Source organism: Schistocerca serialis, chromosome 11, assembly GCF_023864345.2.
Source record: "Schistocerca serialis cubense isolate TAMUIC-IGC-003099 chromosome 11, iqSchSeri2.2, whole genome shotgun sequence".
Taxonomy (NCBI): Eukaryota; Metazoa; Arthropoda; class Insecta; order Orthoptera; family Acrididae; genus Schistocerca; species Schistocerca serialis.
The window spans coordinates 100,341,200-100,359,286 of record NC_064648.1 but is presented as its reverse complement, the minus strand read 5'-3'; the positions used below and the strand labels follow the sequence as shown (position 1 = coordinate 100,359,286).

General features: G+C 44.9%; 1 protein-coding gene across 1 annotated transcript in view; it reads left to right on the top strand.

Annotated features, from left to right (window-relative positions):
* The first annotated feature begins 6,615 nt into the window (after positions 1-6,615).
* Positions 6,616-18,087, top strand: part of LOC126426487 (ankyrin repeat domain-containing protein 39-like) — a 105,896-nt gene continuing 94,424 nt past the window's right edge. The window contains exon 1 of the mRNA XM_050088397.1: positions 6,616-6,915. Within this exon, the coding sequence (XP_049944354.1) occupies positions 6,616-6,915 (300 nt within the window). The remainder of the gene's footprint in view (positions 6,916-18,087) is intronic.

Sequence of the window (18,087 nt, the reverse complement as noted above, 5' to 3'; positions counted from 1 at the left end):
AGCCTCCTTGTAGAATTTTGCACAGAGCATAACTTAATCATAGCTAACACTTGGTTCAAGAATCATAAAAGAAGGTTGTATACCTGGAAGAATCCTGGAGATACTAAAAGGTATCAGATAGATTATATAATGGTAAGACAGAGATTTAGGAACCAGGTTTTAAATTGTACGACATTTCCAGGGGCAGATGTGGATTCTGACCACAATCTACTGGTTATGAACTGCAGATAGAAACTGAAGAAACTGCAAAAAGGTGGGAAGTTAAGGAGATGGGACCTGGATAAACTGAAAAAACTAGAGGTTGTAGAGAGTTTCAGGAAGAGCATAAGGGAACAATTGGCAGGAATGGGGGAAAGAAATACAGTAAATGAAGAATGGATAGCTCTGAGGGATGAAGTAGTGAAGGCAGCAGAGGATCAAGTAGGTAAAAAGACGAGGGCTAATACAAATCCTGGGTAACAGAAGAAATATTGAATTTAATTGATGTAAGGAGAAAATATAAAAATGCAGTAAATGAAGCAGGCAAAAAGGAATACAAACGTCTAAAAAATGAGATCGACAGGAAGTGCAAAATAGCTAAGCAGGGATGGCTAGAGGACAAATGTAAGGATGTAGAGGCTTGTCTCACTACGGGTAAGTAGATACTGCCTACAGGAAAATTAAAGAGACCTTTGGAGAGAAGAGAACAACTTGTATGAATATCAAGAGCTCAGATGGAAACCCAGTTCTAAGCAAAGAAGGGAAGGCAGAAAGGTGGAAGGAGTATATAGAGGGTTTATACAAGGGCGACGTACTTGAGGACAATATTATGGAAAATGGAAGAGGATGTAGATGAAGAAGAAATGGGAGATAAGATACTGCGTGAAGATTTTGACAAAGCACTGAAAGACCTGAGTCGAAACAAGGCCCTGGGAGTAGACAACATTCCATTAGAACTACTGATGGCCTTGGGAGAACCAGTCATGACAAAACTCTACCATCTGGTGAGCAAGATGTATGAGACAGGCGAAATACCCTCAGACTTCAAGAGGAATATAATAATTCCAATCCCAAAGAAAGTAGGTGTTGACAGATGTGAAAATTACCGAACTATCAGTTTAATAAGCCATAGCTGCAAAATACTAACACGAATTCTTTACAGACGAATGGAAAAACTGGTAGAAGCGGACCTCGGGGAAGATCAGTTTGGATTCCGTAGAAATGTTGGAACACGTGAGGCAATACTAACCTTACGACTTATCTTAGAAGAAAGATTAAGGAAAGGCAAACCTACGTTTCTAGCATTTGTAGACTTAGAGAAAGCTTTTGACAACGTTAACTGGAATACTCTCTTTCAAATTCTAAAGGTTGCAGGGGTAAGATACAGGGAGCGAAAGGCTATTTACAATTTGTACAGAAACCAGATGGCAATTATAGGAGTCGAGGGGCATGAAAGGGAAGCAGAGGTTGGGAAAGGAGTGAGACAGGGTTGTAACCTCTCCCCGATGTTATTCAATCTGTATATTGAGCAAGGAGTAAAGGAAACAAAAGAAAAATTCGGAGTGGGTATTAAAATTCATGGAGAAGAAGTAAAAGCTTTGAGGTTCGCCGATGACATTGTAATTCTGTCAGAGACAGCAAAGGACTTGGAAGAGCAGTTGAACGGAATGGACAGTGTCTTGAAAGGGGGATATAAGATGAACATCAACAAAAGCAAAACGAGGATAATGGAATGTAGTCAAATTAAATTGGGTGATGCTGAGGGGATTAGATTAGGAAATGAGACACTTAAAGTAGTAAAGGAGTTTTGCTATTTAGGGAGTAAAATAACTGATGATGGTCGAAGTAGAGAGGATATAAAATGTAGATTGGCAATGGCAAAATTTGTTAACATCGAGTATAGATTTAAGTGTCAGGAAGTCGTTTCTGAAAGTATTTGTATGGAGTGTAGCCATGTATGGAAGTGAAACATGGACGATAACCAGTTTGGACAAGAAGAGAGTAGAAGCTTTCGAAATGTGGTGCTACAGAAGAATGCTGAAGATAAGGTGGGTAGATCACGTAACTAATGAGGAGGTATTGAATAGAATCGGGGAGAAGAGGAGTTTGTGGCACAACTTGAGTAGAAGAAGGGATCGGTTGGTAGGACATGTTTTGAGGCATCAAGGGATCACAAATTTAGCATTGGAGGGCAGCGTGGAGGGTAAAAATCGTAGGGGGAGACCAAGAGATGAATACACTAAGCATATTCAGAAGGATGTAGGTTGCAGTAGGTACTGGGAGATGAAGAAGCTCGCACAGGATAGAGTAGCATGGAGAGCTGCATCAAACCAGTCTCAGGACTGAAGACCACAACAACAACAACATATTTGATGGCCCCCAAATTCGGAAGCTTATACATGAATTGGAATTCATTAAATCTATGAATTACATTGAAGCATCCGCCTGGAGCAGTTTTGTCTCTGTTGTGAAGAATTTCTTGGGCAACCGCAAAGCACATAGTCATGAGGAACTGGCGCAAAACACGCTCAGAAACTTCAGAAGCTTGGGGGCTAATATGAGCATTAAGAGTCACTTCCTCCACATTCACATTGATAGATTTCCGGAAATCGTGGTGACTGTAGCGAGGAACAAGGTGAAAGGTTCCATCAAGATTTTCAGGTAGTGGAAGAAGGATCCTCTGTTTTTGACTGCCATTGCTTAGGGGAACAGACTGAAAGAGCATAATGCTGTCTGCCTAAATCCACAGGAAACACACGTGCTTCAGGTTAAACTGCAGCTAAGAAAAGCCTTCAACTCATTATAGTATTCGCAACACTTCCTAGTTCACCGCTCTGCAGTTCGGCAGTATCAGACAAACATATTATTAAAATGACTCGGTGTTTATAAATTGACGCGAAACCTGCTGTGGGCCGACAATTCCGTCACAACTGCGAACAGAGTTGCTCGCGACAGCATTTTTGCGTCAGACACTGTTCGTGCTCTTGTCGAGTTAAACCTCAGTAACACTTCGAGACTATTTAGGAAATACATTAAATGTAGTCGCAGTTGTGAATAAGCACAACCACCACCTGTAGAACGGAATGACGACGGTGAAAATCTCGGTCGCCTCACCATTCGGGTATCCGTGCACGACTCAGAATCAGACCCAAACTTGCCTATCTCCGCAGCCACGCGTCTGCGACCTGGACTCTTAAGTGCATTATGTACGTTCCTGTGTAGGTCACACGTTGTACTTGAAAGTTGCGTGCCCGATATAGGCAGATACATACGATATTGCACTTGCTTGCATTTGGAAAGGAGCTTTGCATCGTGATCATAGTAACACAGGCACCGCAATATCGTATTTTCAAATGTCCATCACCTTTTCTCGGGACCGTACCACATTCGCCCTGCTGCCAGAGAAGGTGTCGATGTCTGTGATACAGTTTCCCCACATCAGGATGCAGCCTCTCCTCCTCCTCATGATTTCATTGGCGTCCGTAAGGAATCCATACACTCCACCATTTGTTAAAGTCCCATCTCGATATTAGAAAAGACCAATAAGTTCACTGTACCAAGAACTGTTGCATTACAGAGAACATGGGCGTAAAAATTATGAAGCTCGCATCATGAACGCTTCTTCGGACTAGTAAAACCTATCAAGCTTTAATATGTAAACATAACTAGAGAAACATGGTTTCCGAAATTTTCATCATCTGAATGTTGTGTCCCGTGAAACGTCGTGTCTATCGTACTGTTCACCTTGCCTGATCAGTAAACAGGCTTCATAAACTGTAGAAAATATTAAATTCTGGTAGCTCACCCTGATGGAGACCTTCAGATAAAACTTACCACCATTCTGTATAGCCAAAACCGTTAATAAAGAGAATAGTGTGATTCTTGAGTTTCTCCCGGCGTATTTGATAATCAAAATATCCACGGGTGTACTGCCTGTCTACAGTGTCCAACGGGCACAATATTTCGGCGATCATACATGTCGCCATCATCAGGTGAACCGACGGACTGAGCTCCTGTGAACGTGCCGGTATGGAGATCCGTACGCTATGGCTGCTCAGAGGGAACTGGGTTCGGTTGCGGCGGCGGCCGATTTAAATACCCTCCGCCCGCGGCGCGCTCACTCCGCCGTCCGCGCCGCGGTCGCGCGGTGGAACAGATTGGAGAATACTACGAACAAACGGAGGGAGTCGCCATGGGTAGCCCACCCTCACCGGTGGTAGCGAATTTGTACATGGAGAACTTCGAAAAGGAAGCCCTGTCGTCATCCGAATGGAAACCTACTTGCTTTTTCCGTTACGTGGACGACACGTTCGTCATCGAGCCACATGGTATGGATAAACTCCTTGACTTCCTTATACATTTAAACCTCCATACACCTCAACATCAAATTCACTGTGGAGACTGAAACGGAGGGTAAATTACCTTTCCTTGACGTCTTGGTCAAGAGAAGGGCTCACGGCACCCTAGGTCATGGGGTGTATCGGAGGACAACGCACACTGATCTGTATTTGCATGCAGACAGCTGCCACCACCCTTCGCAGAGGAATGGGGTACTTAAAACTCTAGTACATAGGGCGCGCAATATCTCTGACGCAGACAGTCTACCCCAGGAATTGGAACATCGGAGAACTGTATTTCGAAAAAATAGGTACTCAGACTGGCAGATTCAACGTGCTCTCCGCCCAACCACTACAGCACAACCTGTGGAGATGGATGAAATTACGAGGGAGGAGGGAGGCACTGCGTTTATTCCATACACGGGCTCACTCTCGGGGAAAATCGCCCGCATTTTGAAGAAACACCGGGTCGGAACTGTGTATTGTCCTCCAAATAAAACTCGTGCACTGGTGGGGAGCGCCAAAGATGACCTCGGTTTGAGGAAGGCCGGCGTGTACCAGATTCCGTGTCAATGTGGCAAGTCGTATATCGGTCAGACGATGCGTACCGTCGAGGATCGATGCCGTGAACACCAGAGGCACACTCGACTGATGTATCCGAGCAAGTCGGCGGTCGCTGAACATTGTTTGTCGGAAAATCACGCCATGGTATATGAACGCACGAGGATTCTGGTACAGACGTCGAGATACTGGGACAGCGTTGTTAGAGAGGCCATCGAAATTCGCACCAATGACGACCTCATAAACCGTGACGGTGGCTATAATCTTAGCAAGGCGTGGGAACCAGCGATTGGGTTAATCGAGAGTAAATCGAGCAAACGTATAGTTGTGACGACCACGGCGGACAGAGCCATCACACCGACGTCATCTCAGACGCCGTCGCAATCTGTTCCACCGCGCGACCGTGGCGCGGGGCGCGGACGGCGGAGGGAGCGCGCCGCGGGCGGAGGGTATTTAAATCTGCCGCCGCCGCGGCCGAACCGGTCGAGTTGTGGCAGCCGTAGCGCGCAGGTCACTGTAGCACGCGGCGCTCTGCTACTGCGGGAGAGTCAGCGAGGAGATCGTACTGCGCGCGAGTGGCAAATTGTCGTATTGCTGTTTTAACGGCAAAAAAGCAAATTGTCAAACCCCAGCGCGCAGTATGGTTAAGATGAGCAGCGTGGGACGTGATGTCGCGAGAGGCGGCAATTCGGCGACAGAAGAAGCAGTTTCCCCCCCTCCCGCCCTGTACATGAAGTGCAGGGAGGTCGAGTGGGTGGAACTCTATGATGAGATGGGGCAGTGCTGCGACAAGGAGGTCGTCGTTGAGTCCGTTGACTCCGACGCCACCATCAAGCTCCAGGCCGCTGACTGGAACGACTACAGGGCCCTAAAGGCCCTTGTGGCCGCCCACACGGTGGACGCCCCGGAAAGAGGTGCGATGGGTCAAAAGACTCGTCGCAAAGAAGTCACCAAGGCGCTCCTGAGGGGACTGCCTTGGATCCTCACGGAGCGAGCGGTGAAAGAAGGACTGCGCCGCCAAGGTTTTGTTGACGCAACCGTCAGGTTGCACAACAAAACCAATAGAAAGAAACCGCCTCTGTTTATTGTCGCCACACCAGCGGCCGACAACGGCGGGGGCATTCTTGACATCCGGAAGCTCTTGGGCTTCCACGTGCAGCCGGAGACCCTCCCCCCCCCCCCCCCCCCCCCCCACCTGGACACGAAGCCACAGTGCTTCAAGTGCCAGGAGGAAGGACATGTGGCAAAGCACTGCCGCAACGCCGCCAGGTGCGTCAAGTGCGGACGTCACCATGACACCCGCACCTGTACCAGCACCGAAGACGTCAAACCGACGTGCGCCCGCTGCGGCGGTGAGCACGTCGCCAACTGGCGCGGATGTCAGGCCTTCAACGGCCGAAATCCCGCCACTGCAAAGGAGACGGCGCCCCAGGCAAAGAGGCGACGCCGCAGGAGAAGGAGGCGACAACGCTCCGCAGCCACGGCGAACAACAGAGGGACGGAGGAAACAGCGAGAGGAGGAGGCAACGGCGCGGGAACAACGGCGGCACCCGGAGGAGATTCGACGACGGCCACCGCTCACGTGCGGCCGCCTTCCCCCGCCGCCTGTGGCAAGGGCGGAGGAGGGGGGCGGCGGCACGACGCAGCGAGTGGGAAGACGGCGGCGACAGCTGGTCCCGACATCGAGTCGGCCCTCCGAGAGGCGGAAACACGATTCCGCATGGTTCTCCATGCAGAGATGGAGGCCGCCTGCCTCACCCTCCGTGAATCGCTCCGCCGCGACGCCACCAAGGAGACGCAGGCGCTGCAGACGGATGAGCTGCATAAAGACGACCAGGCCACACAAACGGCCTGGCCGAAGAACATGACGATAAGTCGGGCCACACAGGCCATATTAGAAGGCAAGGGAGCACGCCAGGACTCATGTGTCCAAACCAAGGAGTTTGTGAATCACAGCCACTACCTTGTGGACAGAGAGATCCTGGACGTCACCAACCCGGACATTGACGACCGCAGTGAGCATCAAACGAGCTACTTGGTAAGCAAGGAGCTCATAAGAAGCTATGTGCGAGAAGAAAAATACAGAAGAGAGCGAGAGGCGGAACGCGAAAGACAACGCGAAGCCGCCCTTGCCAACCGTGAACGCCAGCGCCAACGACGCCGGCAACTCGGTAAATAAAGAGAAGGAGAGCATAACAAGCAGTTCTGGCCGGGTTTTGCAGGTTTTCCTTGGCCGCTAAATACCGGAACTGTCCCCTACAAACTCCTGCAAATAAATTCCCAATTGGAAGAAATCCCCCCCCCCCCCCTTCCTTGCACCCCAGCAAAAAATAATAAACAGTGCCAAAACAGAACAACTTTAACCCCATGGCTGAAAAGAGCCCAACGCACGCTCTATAACAGCCCGCCCTTCTCGATCTGAGAAGGGAATGAAAAGTGAAAAAAAAAAAAAAAAGCGGCCGAACCCAGTTCCCCCTGAGCAGCCATAGCATATGGATCTCCGTGCCGGCACATTCACAGGATCTCAGTCCCTCGGTTCACCTAATGATGGCGACATGTATAATCGCCGAAATATTGTGCCCGTTGGACACTGTAGACAGGCAGTACACCCGTGGATATTTTGATTAAAGAGAATAGTGTTTGCCTCTTGGCGGGAGAAAAACGGCAGCTACATGGTTCCATAGATCATTGTCCGTATGTTGTAGCCAGTGGTGGATACATAAAGGGCGCGGGGTGGGGGGGGGGGGGGGGGGGGGGGGGGGGGGGGAGGGGGGCGCCCTCCTTCTTGCGGGGCCGCACGCATTACCACCCACGCCGCCCTCACCAGTCAGCCCGCACCCTATTCGTTCGTCTCTTTTGTCACTCGACTCGACTGAATCGAGTTATCGAGTAGTCGTGCTTTCCTATGTAGCACGCGCGCCTGCGTCATCGTATTTTATACGTTTCTGTCTGGCACATAGGTAGCTAACACATACCTACGAGAAAAGTCGCGACCATTCTAGTGATGCTCGATACGTTATTCTGTCTGGCATTTGTTCGAGAAAAGTCGCGAATATTCTACTGTTTTCTTGTACAGAGACAATGGAGGAGGATCGATTTAGTGGCATAGCTCTGTGGAACACTCACCCTGACATTGACTGTCCTATTGACGATGTAATTGACCAATTTGCCAGGAAGAATAGGAGCATAGAATTAATCATTTAAGGTAGAGAACCAAAATTGTAAATTATTTATATCATAAGATGGCATTGTATTGTATATGTGTATAATCAGCTTAAATAAAACTTTCTTAAACTTTGCCTGTGACTTGATTATCTTTTATTACTGTAAAAGTAAAGGTAGCTCAAGATATCTTTAGCGCCCCCCCCTTGAGGTTTTTCAGTACCCGCCACTGGTTGTATCTACATACTGAGAAACAAAGTTGAGTTAATATCACCGTTTTTAACAGGCTCTGAGTCATCACTCTCAAATCACAGATGATATCAAAGTACTTCGTCATTACTCACGATGATAGGAACAATGTGACTAACGTAGTTACAAATTTTGTTTCGGTTTCAATTTTTTGGCAATTGACCAACAGTGGATAGCCTTCGCTCTCATTAACACCGATTCTGTGGGTCTCATATGTTGCTCAATAATAGCGTGACTGACGCTCTTGTCAAGGCGTTTTATATGTTTATTACTTTACTAGAGCACTTTTTGTAATCAATAAAGGTATTTTATGTCTATTTTCTTAGCGCCTTTGTTATACTATCACATTTCCCTTTATTTAGTTATTGTCTACTTAATATTAAAGTTACAAATCGCTACCAACGCATTCCGTCATTTTCCGTTTTCAGCACATTCTGCGAAAAACTAAGTGTACTGGACTCTTAAGAATTCGTCCAACATTCTGTCACGCCTCGTCTGGCATATACAGGATACGTAAACAAAATTTGAGCAAAAGTGTAGGGCACAAAGACAGCATCGAATGAAAGAATTTGAATACGAAACTAAAGGTCGCATTTGATTATTTAAGGCGCTACAGCAGCGAGGAAACGGTGGCGAGTTTGAATATTTGCTACACATAATTATGTTGATTAAGGTGTGGCTCACTTTTCTTCTATTTTGGCCCTTTTAAGATATATCGAAAAATGGAACATGGAGATGTTATCGTTTTCATTTCTGAAACGTCAACTAAGTCCGATACCCATGTAAATGATACTTTAAATTTATGTTGTTCTCAAAGTGACGATTGCTTAATCCAAACATTCTGTTTACGAATACTTTTTCTGCAAATTACCCACCATTTTGAATAAAGACATCTGTATGTCAGATTTCAGTTCCTTTTCTGCAGCGCTGAAAATCTGCAGCTAGAACCCTTAGTTGGCATAAACAAATTCCTGTGTTTCATGCTGTCTTTTCCCCCTGCACTTTTGTTAAAAATGTTTTTCTGCGCCCTGTATAACGGTGCTGGATGGCAAACCTCGCTCAGCCAGCCCTGTTCAAATTACTCACTCTTTACGTACCCTACACATACCTCACCGAATGACTCCAAGCCCGGTCACCCGCCTATGTTCCGCTACGTCACTGGAGAGCCAGCACGCGAAACCAGCATCACATTTGCATAGTGTCATTGTACTGATGGTGAGCACATTCAGACAATAATCGCAGATGCAGAACGTAGTGATGTAGAAGCTGAGTTTATCTTTCCGTTAATTCTCTGTGTACTGCAGACCACAGAGATCTGTCGCTACATCAGCGGTTGATTGTTGCTGTTGGAGTCACGGAATGATGGCAGTTAAATTCATGCTTTCTCCGGATTGATTGGAATTCTATTAAATGAATAAAAACAGAAAGAAGTAACGAACGCGGCAACTAGCAGTCAAATTGCACGTTTATGGTGGTTTCATCCGATGACAATTTTAAAAGCTAAATAACGTAGTAGGACTGAGTTAACAGCTACCACACAGGCTCAGGTTTGAAGTCATACCCTCAACAGACCAACTCACTAACGTTATAGTCCTTGTCTAATTTCATTTTACACACAAATGTCTTCAACTACACTACTGGTCATTAAAATTGCTACACCAAGAAGAAATGCCGATGATAAACGGGTTTTCATTGGACAAATATATTATATTAGAACTGACATGTGATTACATTTTCACGCAATTTGGGTGCATAGGTCCTGAGAAATCAGTACCCACAACAACCACCTCCGGCCGTAATAACGGCCTTGATACGCCTGGGCATTGAGTCAAGCAGCGCTTCGTGTACAGGTACGGCTGCCCATGCAGCTTCAGCACGATACCACAGTTCATCAAGAGTAGTGACTGGCGTATTGTGACAAGCTAGTTGCTCGGCTACCATTGACCAGACGTTTTCAATTGGTGATAGATCTGGAGAATGTGCTGGCCAGGGCAGTAGAAGAACATTTTCTGTATGCAGAAAGGCCCGTACAGGACCTGCAACATGCGGTCGTGCATTGTCCTGCTGAAATGTAGGGTTCGCAGGAATCGAATGAAGGGTACAGCCACGGGTCGCAAAGCATCTGAAATGTAACGTCCACTGTTCAAAGTGCTGTCAATGCGAACAAAAGGTGACCAAGACGTGTAACCAATGGTACCCCATACCATCACTCCAGGTGATACGCCACTAAGGGGAAGACAAATACACGCTTCCAATGTACGTTCACCGCGATATCGGCGAACACAGATGCGACCATCATGATGCTGTAAACAGAACCTGGATTCATCCGAAAAAATGACGTTTTGCCATTCGTGCACCCAGGTTCGTCGCCGAGTACACCATCACAGGCGCTCCTGCCTGTGATGCATCGTCAAGGGTAACCGCAGCCATGTTTTCCGAGCTGATAGTCCAAGCTGCTGCAAACGTCGTCGAACTATTCGTGCATATGGTTGTTGACTTGCAAACGTCCCCATCTGTTGACTCAGGGGTCGAGACGTGGCTGCACGATCCGTTACAGCCGTGCGGATAAGATGCCTGTCATCTCGACTGCTAGTGATACGAGGCCGTTGGGATCCAGCACGGCGTTCCGTATTACCCTCCTGAACCCACCGATTCCATATTCTGCTGACAGTCATTGGATCTCGACCGACGCGAGCAGCAGTGCCGCGATACGATAAATCGCAATCGCGATATGCTACAATCCGACCTTTATCAAAGTCGGAAACGTGATGGTACGCATTCCTCCTCCTTACACGAGGCATCAAAACAACGCTTCACCAGGAAACGCCGGTCAACTGCTGTTTGTGTATGAGAAATCCGTTGGAAACTTTCCTCATGTCAGCACATTGTAGGTGTCGCCACCGGCGCCAACCTTGTGAATGCTCTGAAAAGCTAATCATCTGCATATCACAGCATCTTCTTTCTGTCGGTTAAATTTCATGTCTGTAGCACGTCATCTTCATGGTGTAGCAATTTTAATGACCAGTAGTGTATTTCTTATGAACTATGGCTCTAATTCATGACTAAGTTGACTTACTGTTACTACTCTCGTGTTTTTCTTAGGAAAAGAAAGAGCAAAAAGCTCACACTACACAGCAGTCTTGCGTTTTGCATGGAATCATACAGGAAACAATTCCTCCAGCCAGAGCGTTACCTGTTGCGACACAGAAATTATTTTGTAATTACCCCCGCGTGTAATTCATATGTAAACTCATAAATTGAATATATAGTAAAAGGACGAATCGAATTACGTACTGCATATTGTGAATGAATGCGGCAACACCGATGAACAAGCACAAAACAGACAGACTTAGCTATAGATGTCTGCCATCATAGAGTTGTCGTGACAGCGAAGTCGTTCATGAAATCTTCATGGTGGCAATCAGTCGGTAAGGCAGTGACAAAGCTCTGTCGACTGCAGGAAACGGAGAATTGATGGAGATATAAATTCGACTTTGCACTTCAGGGATCTGCATTTGTGATTTAGTGTGTTCAATATGAGTGCAGTGTCATTATGCGCATCTGATGCTGGTTTGGTGACTTTCTGTGTCACGTGCTGGCGTTCCAGTGACGTGGCGGAACACAAGCGGACGACCCTACTGCGAGTTATATTCGGTGATAAATGTGTAGCGCACGTAAACAGAAAAGGGATAACGTAAGCAATGGTAGTTGAGGGAGGTTTGCCATGCAGCATCCATTATATTTGCCTGACGTGAAGTGACAGCTTGATGTGCTAAAAACGGCATAATGCGGCGGTAGACTATAGGTACGCAAAAGGAAATGAGATTCGTATGACCAAGGCGCTGCGAAATAAGATGTAAAATATATTTCTTGATTACAAAAAGCCGCCGCGCGGGATTAGGCGAGCGGTCTGAGGCGCTGCAGTCGTGGACTGTGCGGCTGGTTCCGGCGGAGGTTCGAGTCCTCGCTCGGGCATGGATGTGTGTGTTTGTCCTTAGGATAATTTAGGTTAAGTAGTGTGTAAGCTTAGGGACTGATGACCTTAGCGGTTAAGTCCCGTAAGATTTCACACACATTTGAACATTTTTTTTACAAAAAGTCCTCCAGTAAGGTATTAAATAAATAAATCTAGTGACAAAAGTGTGTGTCACGCTATTATAGGGCACCATACGTGACCCTACAGACTCGATATTAATTAGTCAATTGCCAAAGTATTGAGAATTTAACAAAACTTTTAACTTCGATGCTCACATTGTCCTCATCATAGTGAGTAGTGACGAAATATTTCTACAGCGTCTGTGATTTGTTTCAACAATATCTACAGCTGGAATCAATTACTGATTTCAATAACTGATCTACTTGTTGTTTTAATGTTACTCATGTCGTAACTGAGTAAATTTAAGTGAAACCTGGTGGTCAAGGGAAGGCAAGATCCGGTTACCATTGTGGATGGGGCCTTTTACAGTTACACACAATTTATTTTAAAGCAGTAATTCCAGACTCAACAATACATAAAAATAGCACACATAATTAATGAAGGAATAAACAACTGTGTAAATAATAGTTGTTTTCAGTGAGTTACAATTTAGCAAATCACCATTAAATACAGAGACAGCAGATAATGTTTTAAAAGGAAGCCACTGTGTTCTGGGCAGAAGGCCTTACTCGCCAGGAATGGAAATAAATACAGAATTGTTGAAAACTCGCATCAACTTACAAATTACAGGTACTGAAATATTAAAGGCAAGTCGCCACAAACACAGCAGAAGGCATCAGACGCCTGGAATGGCAGTAAATAAGGTTTCACAGGCTTACTGCGTAAATACAAATACCAAATTAGAATTTTAATGCAAATGACCACAATCACGGCTGAAGGCCTTACACGCCAAGAATGGTAATAAATTAAAAAATTTAGAAACCTCCTGTAAAACAGCAAATACAATAGCAAAGGTCAATTAATAACAAGCAACTGATCACCAGACGGGTGAAACAAGATGATGGCAAACTTTGTAACACAACTCTTAACATCTACTGAACACTACACTGCTAGATTTATTCCAAAAGGCGACCAGAACTATTAACCATTAATGTAGGCATTACAAGGTATTCTAATAAATAATACAATAATAAAACACAAGGGTACTGAGGCAGATTATCTCCACAGAAGGCATGGGCTGAAGGAGCGTTACACTGAACTACTGGCCATTAGACCCCCTTTTAGAACACACATGTATTACAAGAACCAAGGGGCCACAGACGGTGCTTCAGGAATCGACCTCTGAGAAGGTCTGGCAACAAACACTTTTCGCGAGCGAAGAGATAGGCAGCCAAGAGTTGCATTCACTTCACAAGATGGTAACTTAGAGTAGTGGCAGTCCAACTGGTGACTGATGATAATCTTGTTGAAGGTACCTGACGTCCGATAAACCAAATGCAACGATGGAACGATACGCTAAAGCCAGAACCGGCGGTCTGCACTACGTCCCCAGAACAAAGGACAGTGACTGAAGTGCTTGTACCACAATGTGTGGTCTCTATTCCGGTTAAATAAAAGCTTATAATTTATGTAAATAAAGAACGCATTGATCTACGTGAGCATTTGTGTTGTAGAAAGAGGATGCTGGCCACCCATAACATCCTCTCCCTTATTTCCTTGGTACAAGGTTCTACACCTACAACATTCCTCGTATTTCACAAACAGTTTGAGATGTCGAAATGAGATTTTGGCAAATGATAGCACAGAAAGAATATTTTGTTCACCATATAGGTACTACACAAAACCTTATTATCTACCATGTTATTCCACTAACCACAGACTTTTTCAATGAAATTTTTGAAGGCCATCGATAGCTGGTAAGAGGAATGCGATGTGTTTTGGAACAACATACATGAAGAAATAACATGTTTTTTTTTGCACCGAGAATGTGCTTTTTCATAAGCTACTGACTTTACTTTCTCTCAGTTCCCCACGTAATAAACTTAATATACCACTGTTTCAGAGTTCTCTCACAGTTGTGCCTGCAAAACACATTAGTGAGGTGAGACTGCGTAAAGTCCACTGTGTTTTGGCAAAAGAAACAAATTTTGAGGTGGCAGCCAGAGAAATGTGTAGGTTTTACTCAAAATTCATCACTCATGAGGCTTCTCTGAAAGTTACAAATGATTAAGAAGCCAGGCGGAAATAAATCGCTGCATTTTCGGCGGAATTCATTGTAGATTCTAACAAAAGTACAGGTGACGGATCTTTTTGAATGGTTACCATGCAAGTGTGGGCGTGGAGGGACGCCACTTAATATTTACAAAAATTTGACCATACGCTTCGACCTAGAACGGCACTTTCCTCTTCAGAGCTCGGCATTTCCCCAACAGCGCTCTGAGCGATCCCCCCACCACTGCCACTCTCCCCTCACTTCCCTAGCGCATCCAGTGGCCATGACGTTTTGCGTGCACTGTACTGCCAAACATGCAGTGCAACTCAGTCACCGCTGGAGTAGGACTTTTTGTTCGTGGTTCACTGTCCCTGTTAAGGTAAGGGGAGCACAGACGATTTCAGATGAGAATACCTCGAGGTTGTACTGAGACCTTCTCATCTGAAATAGATAGAAATAGGCCATTATTAACCAAGATGCTATTTAGACGGTATTACACATCCAAATATAGAATATTACCTCTCTCTACATGCTACAAATTATTTTCCACGCGCATTGTGTTACATTTCCTTTTTTTTTTTCTTTGACATTTGCATTATACAAATTATATTCTCATCAACTAGGTAGTAACAAATTATATGGAACCATTTTAACAATTGTTAAGCATTTAATTTGCTGTAACCTCAGAGAAACCGTTACATACTACTGGCCATTAAAATTGATACACCACCAAGATGACGTGCTACAGACACGAAATTTAAGCGACAGGAAGAAGATGCTGTGACATGCAAATGATTAGCTTTTCAGAGCATTCACACAAGCTTGGCGCCGGTGGCGACACCTACAACGTGCTGGCATGAGGCAAGTTTCCAACCGATTTCTCATACACAAACAGCAGTTGACCGGTGTTGCCTGGTGAAACGTTGTTGTGATACCTTGTGTAAGGAGGAGAAATGCATACCATCACGTTTCCAAGTTTGATAAAGGTCGGATTGTAGCCTATTGCGATTGCGGTTTATCGTATCGCGACATTGCTGCTCGCATTGGTCAACATCCAACGACTGTTAGCAGAATATGGAATCGGTGGGTTCAGGAGGGTAATACGGGACACCGTGCTGGATCCCAGCGGCCTCGTATCACTAGCAGTCGACATGACAGGCATCTTATCTGCATGGCTGTAACGAATCGTGAAGCCACGTCTCGATCCCTGAGTCAACAGATGAGGACGTTTGCAAGACAACAACCATCTGCACGAACAGTTCGATGATGTTTGCAGCAGCATGGACTATCAGCTGTGAGACCATGGCTGCGGCTACCCTTGACGCTGCATCACAGACAGGAGTGCCTGCGATGGTGTACTCGACGACGGACCTGGGTGCACAAATGGCAAAACGCCAATGTTTTTGGATGAATCCAGGTTCCATTTACAGCATCACAATGGTCGCATCCATGTTTGGCGACATCACAGTGAACGCACATTGGAAGCGTGTATTCGTCATCGCTATACTGGCGTATCACCCGGCGTGATGGTATGGTGTACCATTGGTTACACGTCTCGGTCACCTCTTGTTCGCATTGACGGCACTTTGAACAATGGACGTTACATTTCAGATGTGTTACGACCCGTGGGTCTACCCTTCATTCAATCCTTGTGAAACCCTACATTTCAGCAGGATAATGCACGACCGCATGTTGCAAGTCCTGTACAGGCCTTTCTGGATACAGAAAACGACTTCTGCCCTTTCCAGCTCATTCTTCAGATCTTCCATCAACTGAAAACTTCTGGTCAACGGTGGCCGAGCAACTGGCTCCTCACAATACGCCAGTCACTACTCTTGATGAGCTGTGGTATCGTGTTGAAGCTGCATGGGCAGCTGTACCTGTACACGCCATCCAAGCTCTGTTTGACTCAATGCCCAGGCGTATCAAGGCCGTTATTATGGCCAGAAGTGGTTGTACTGAGTACTGATTTCTCAGGATCTATGCACCCAAATTGCGTGAAAATGTAATCACATGTCAGTTATAGTATAATATATTTGTCCAATGAATACCAATTTATCATCTGCACTTCTTCTTGGTGTAGCAATTTTAAAGGCCAGTAGTGTGTATTAAGTTCTTTATATTATTAAAAACAACATTAACAACTGTATACCAATAAGATTGTAACAATGAGAAGTCTTTGCTATTAGATTCAGAAGCATCCGGCTCAGCTTACATTCCAAGGTGGTTGGTTACTCTGTACTGTTAATGAAATAAATAAATAAATAAAATAAATAATAAACGACCCTGTTAATACATATCGACAAAATAAATGCACTGGGCTAATCTCGGACCGCTCAGTCCAACGCGTCACATAAAATCGCGCTTTAAAAGATCATTTTCCTCACAATGAGAAACAAATCGACTATTTCCGTCATCACTGGGCGTCACATGAAAGACCTGAGGAGTAGTCTTTTGTTTGTGGAAACTCCAGCTATACGATGCAAAAAATAAATTGCAATCCTTTGTCGAAAGAGCAAAGGAAAAGTGTCTGACAACCCATAGGAGAGACACCCTCTAGCCTACATTAGTTAAATGTCTTACATCATTACTGGTCATGTGATCGAACAAATGTTTCGGATAGTACTACTGCCAATGCAATGATTCTTAAGTGTAATCTATTTATTTCATGTGTAGACTTTTACTACATAACAAGCAGCTGTGTGAAGCTCAGGTGAAATATACAAATACAATGCAAGTACTAAGCACGATGTGCTACTGTACTTTACTTAAGGTGTTAATAAACATTATTCGGATGCAAAGTGTATTAATTCAGTATCACGTCATCATAAGTTCTGTTACCACAGTATTTGTATTTCAGGAATTATTGGTCAGCTGATCACAGTCTTTTTAGATGTCTCATATTTTCATGGAATAAGGAAGTGGTAGGCCTAACTTTGGTATGTTCACTGGAGCACTATATACAAGCTGAACAATCCGCCATTTGGAAACCCACATTGAAGGCCCTGATTTAAAATATACAGAACACGTACACTTTTTCATATGCTCTTAAGGCCATCAAATGTACATTCGTTGCACAGGTGATATCACAGCGCAGTAAATGAATTGACTTACGATTGACTTGAAGAGACGAAGTGCAGGCATGTTAACTGTTTTGTCTAATCGAGTTGGTGATGTTGTTTTTTAATTTCTGTTGCTTGAATGTTAAATTGAAGCAGGTGATTAGACGAGCATTTATAATATGATGCATTCACTTACATTCCATGTAAGCCATACGTTGGTCTTATAAATATTTACCAAACACGGTTAAAATGGGTTAGCAGTAGCGTATTTTCTGGTTTATGTATGGTGCACCCACTTAAGTTTACGGTAAGTAAGAGTCGCATTTGTAAGCAGTTACGGAATAAGGTTAAAATGGAATACAGCAGACATAAAAATTGCATGTCAGCACAAGTGGGACTTGCAGTTTTACTGACTGTTTCAAAAGCTTTAAAAGAAATCTATCAGAGGTTATTTAAAAAAAAAAAAACTCTCAAATGACAAACTGTTTCGCAAATCTGGGAATAAAGCTAAAGCAGCCTAGCAAGTTATTAAAGAGAGTATTGGGTGCTAGGTCAGATAGTCAAGGCAATATCAAACTGACTGAAAAA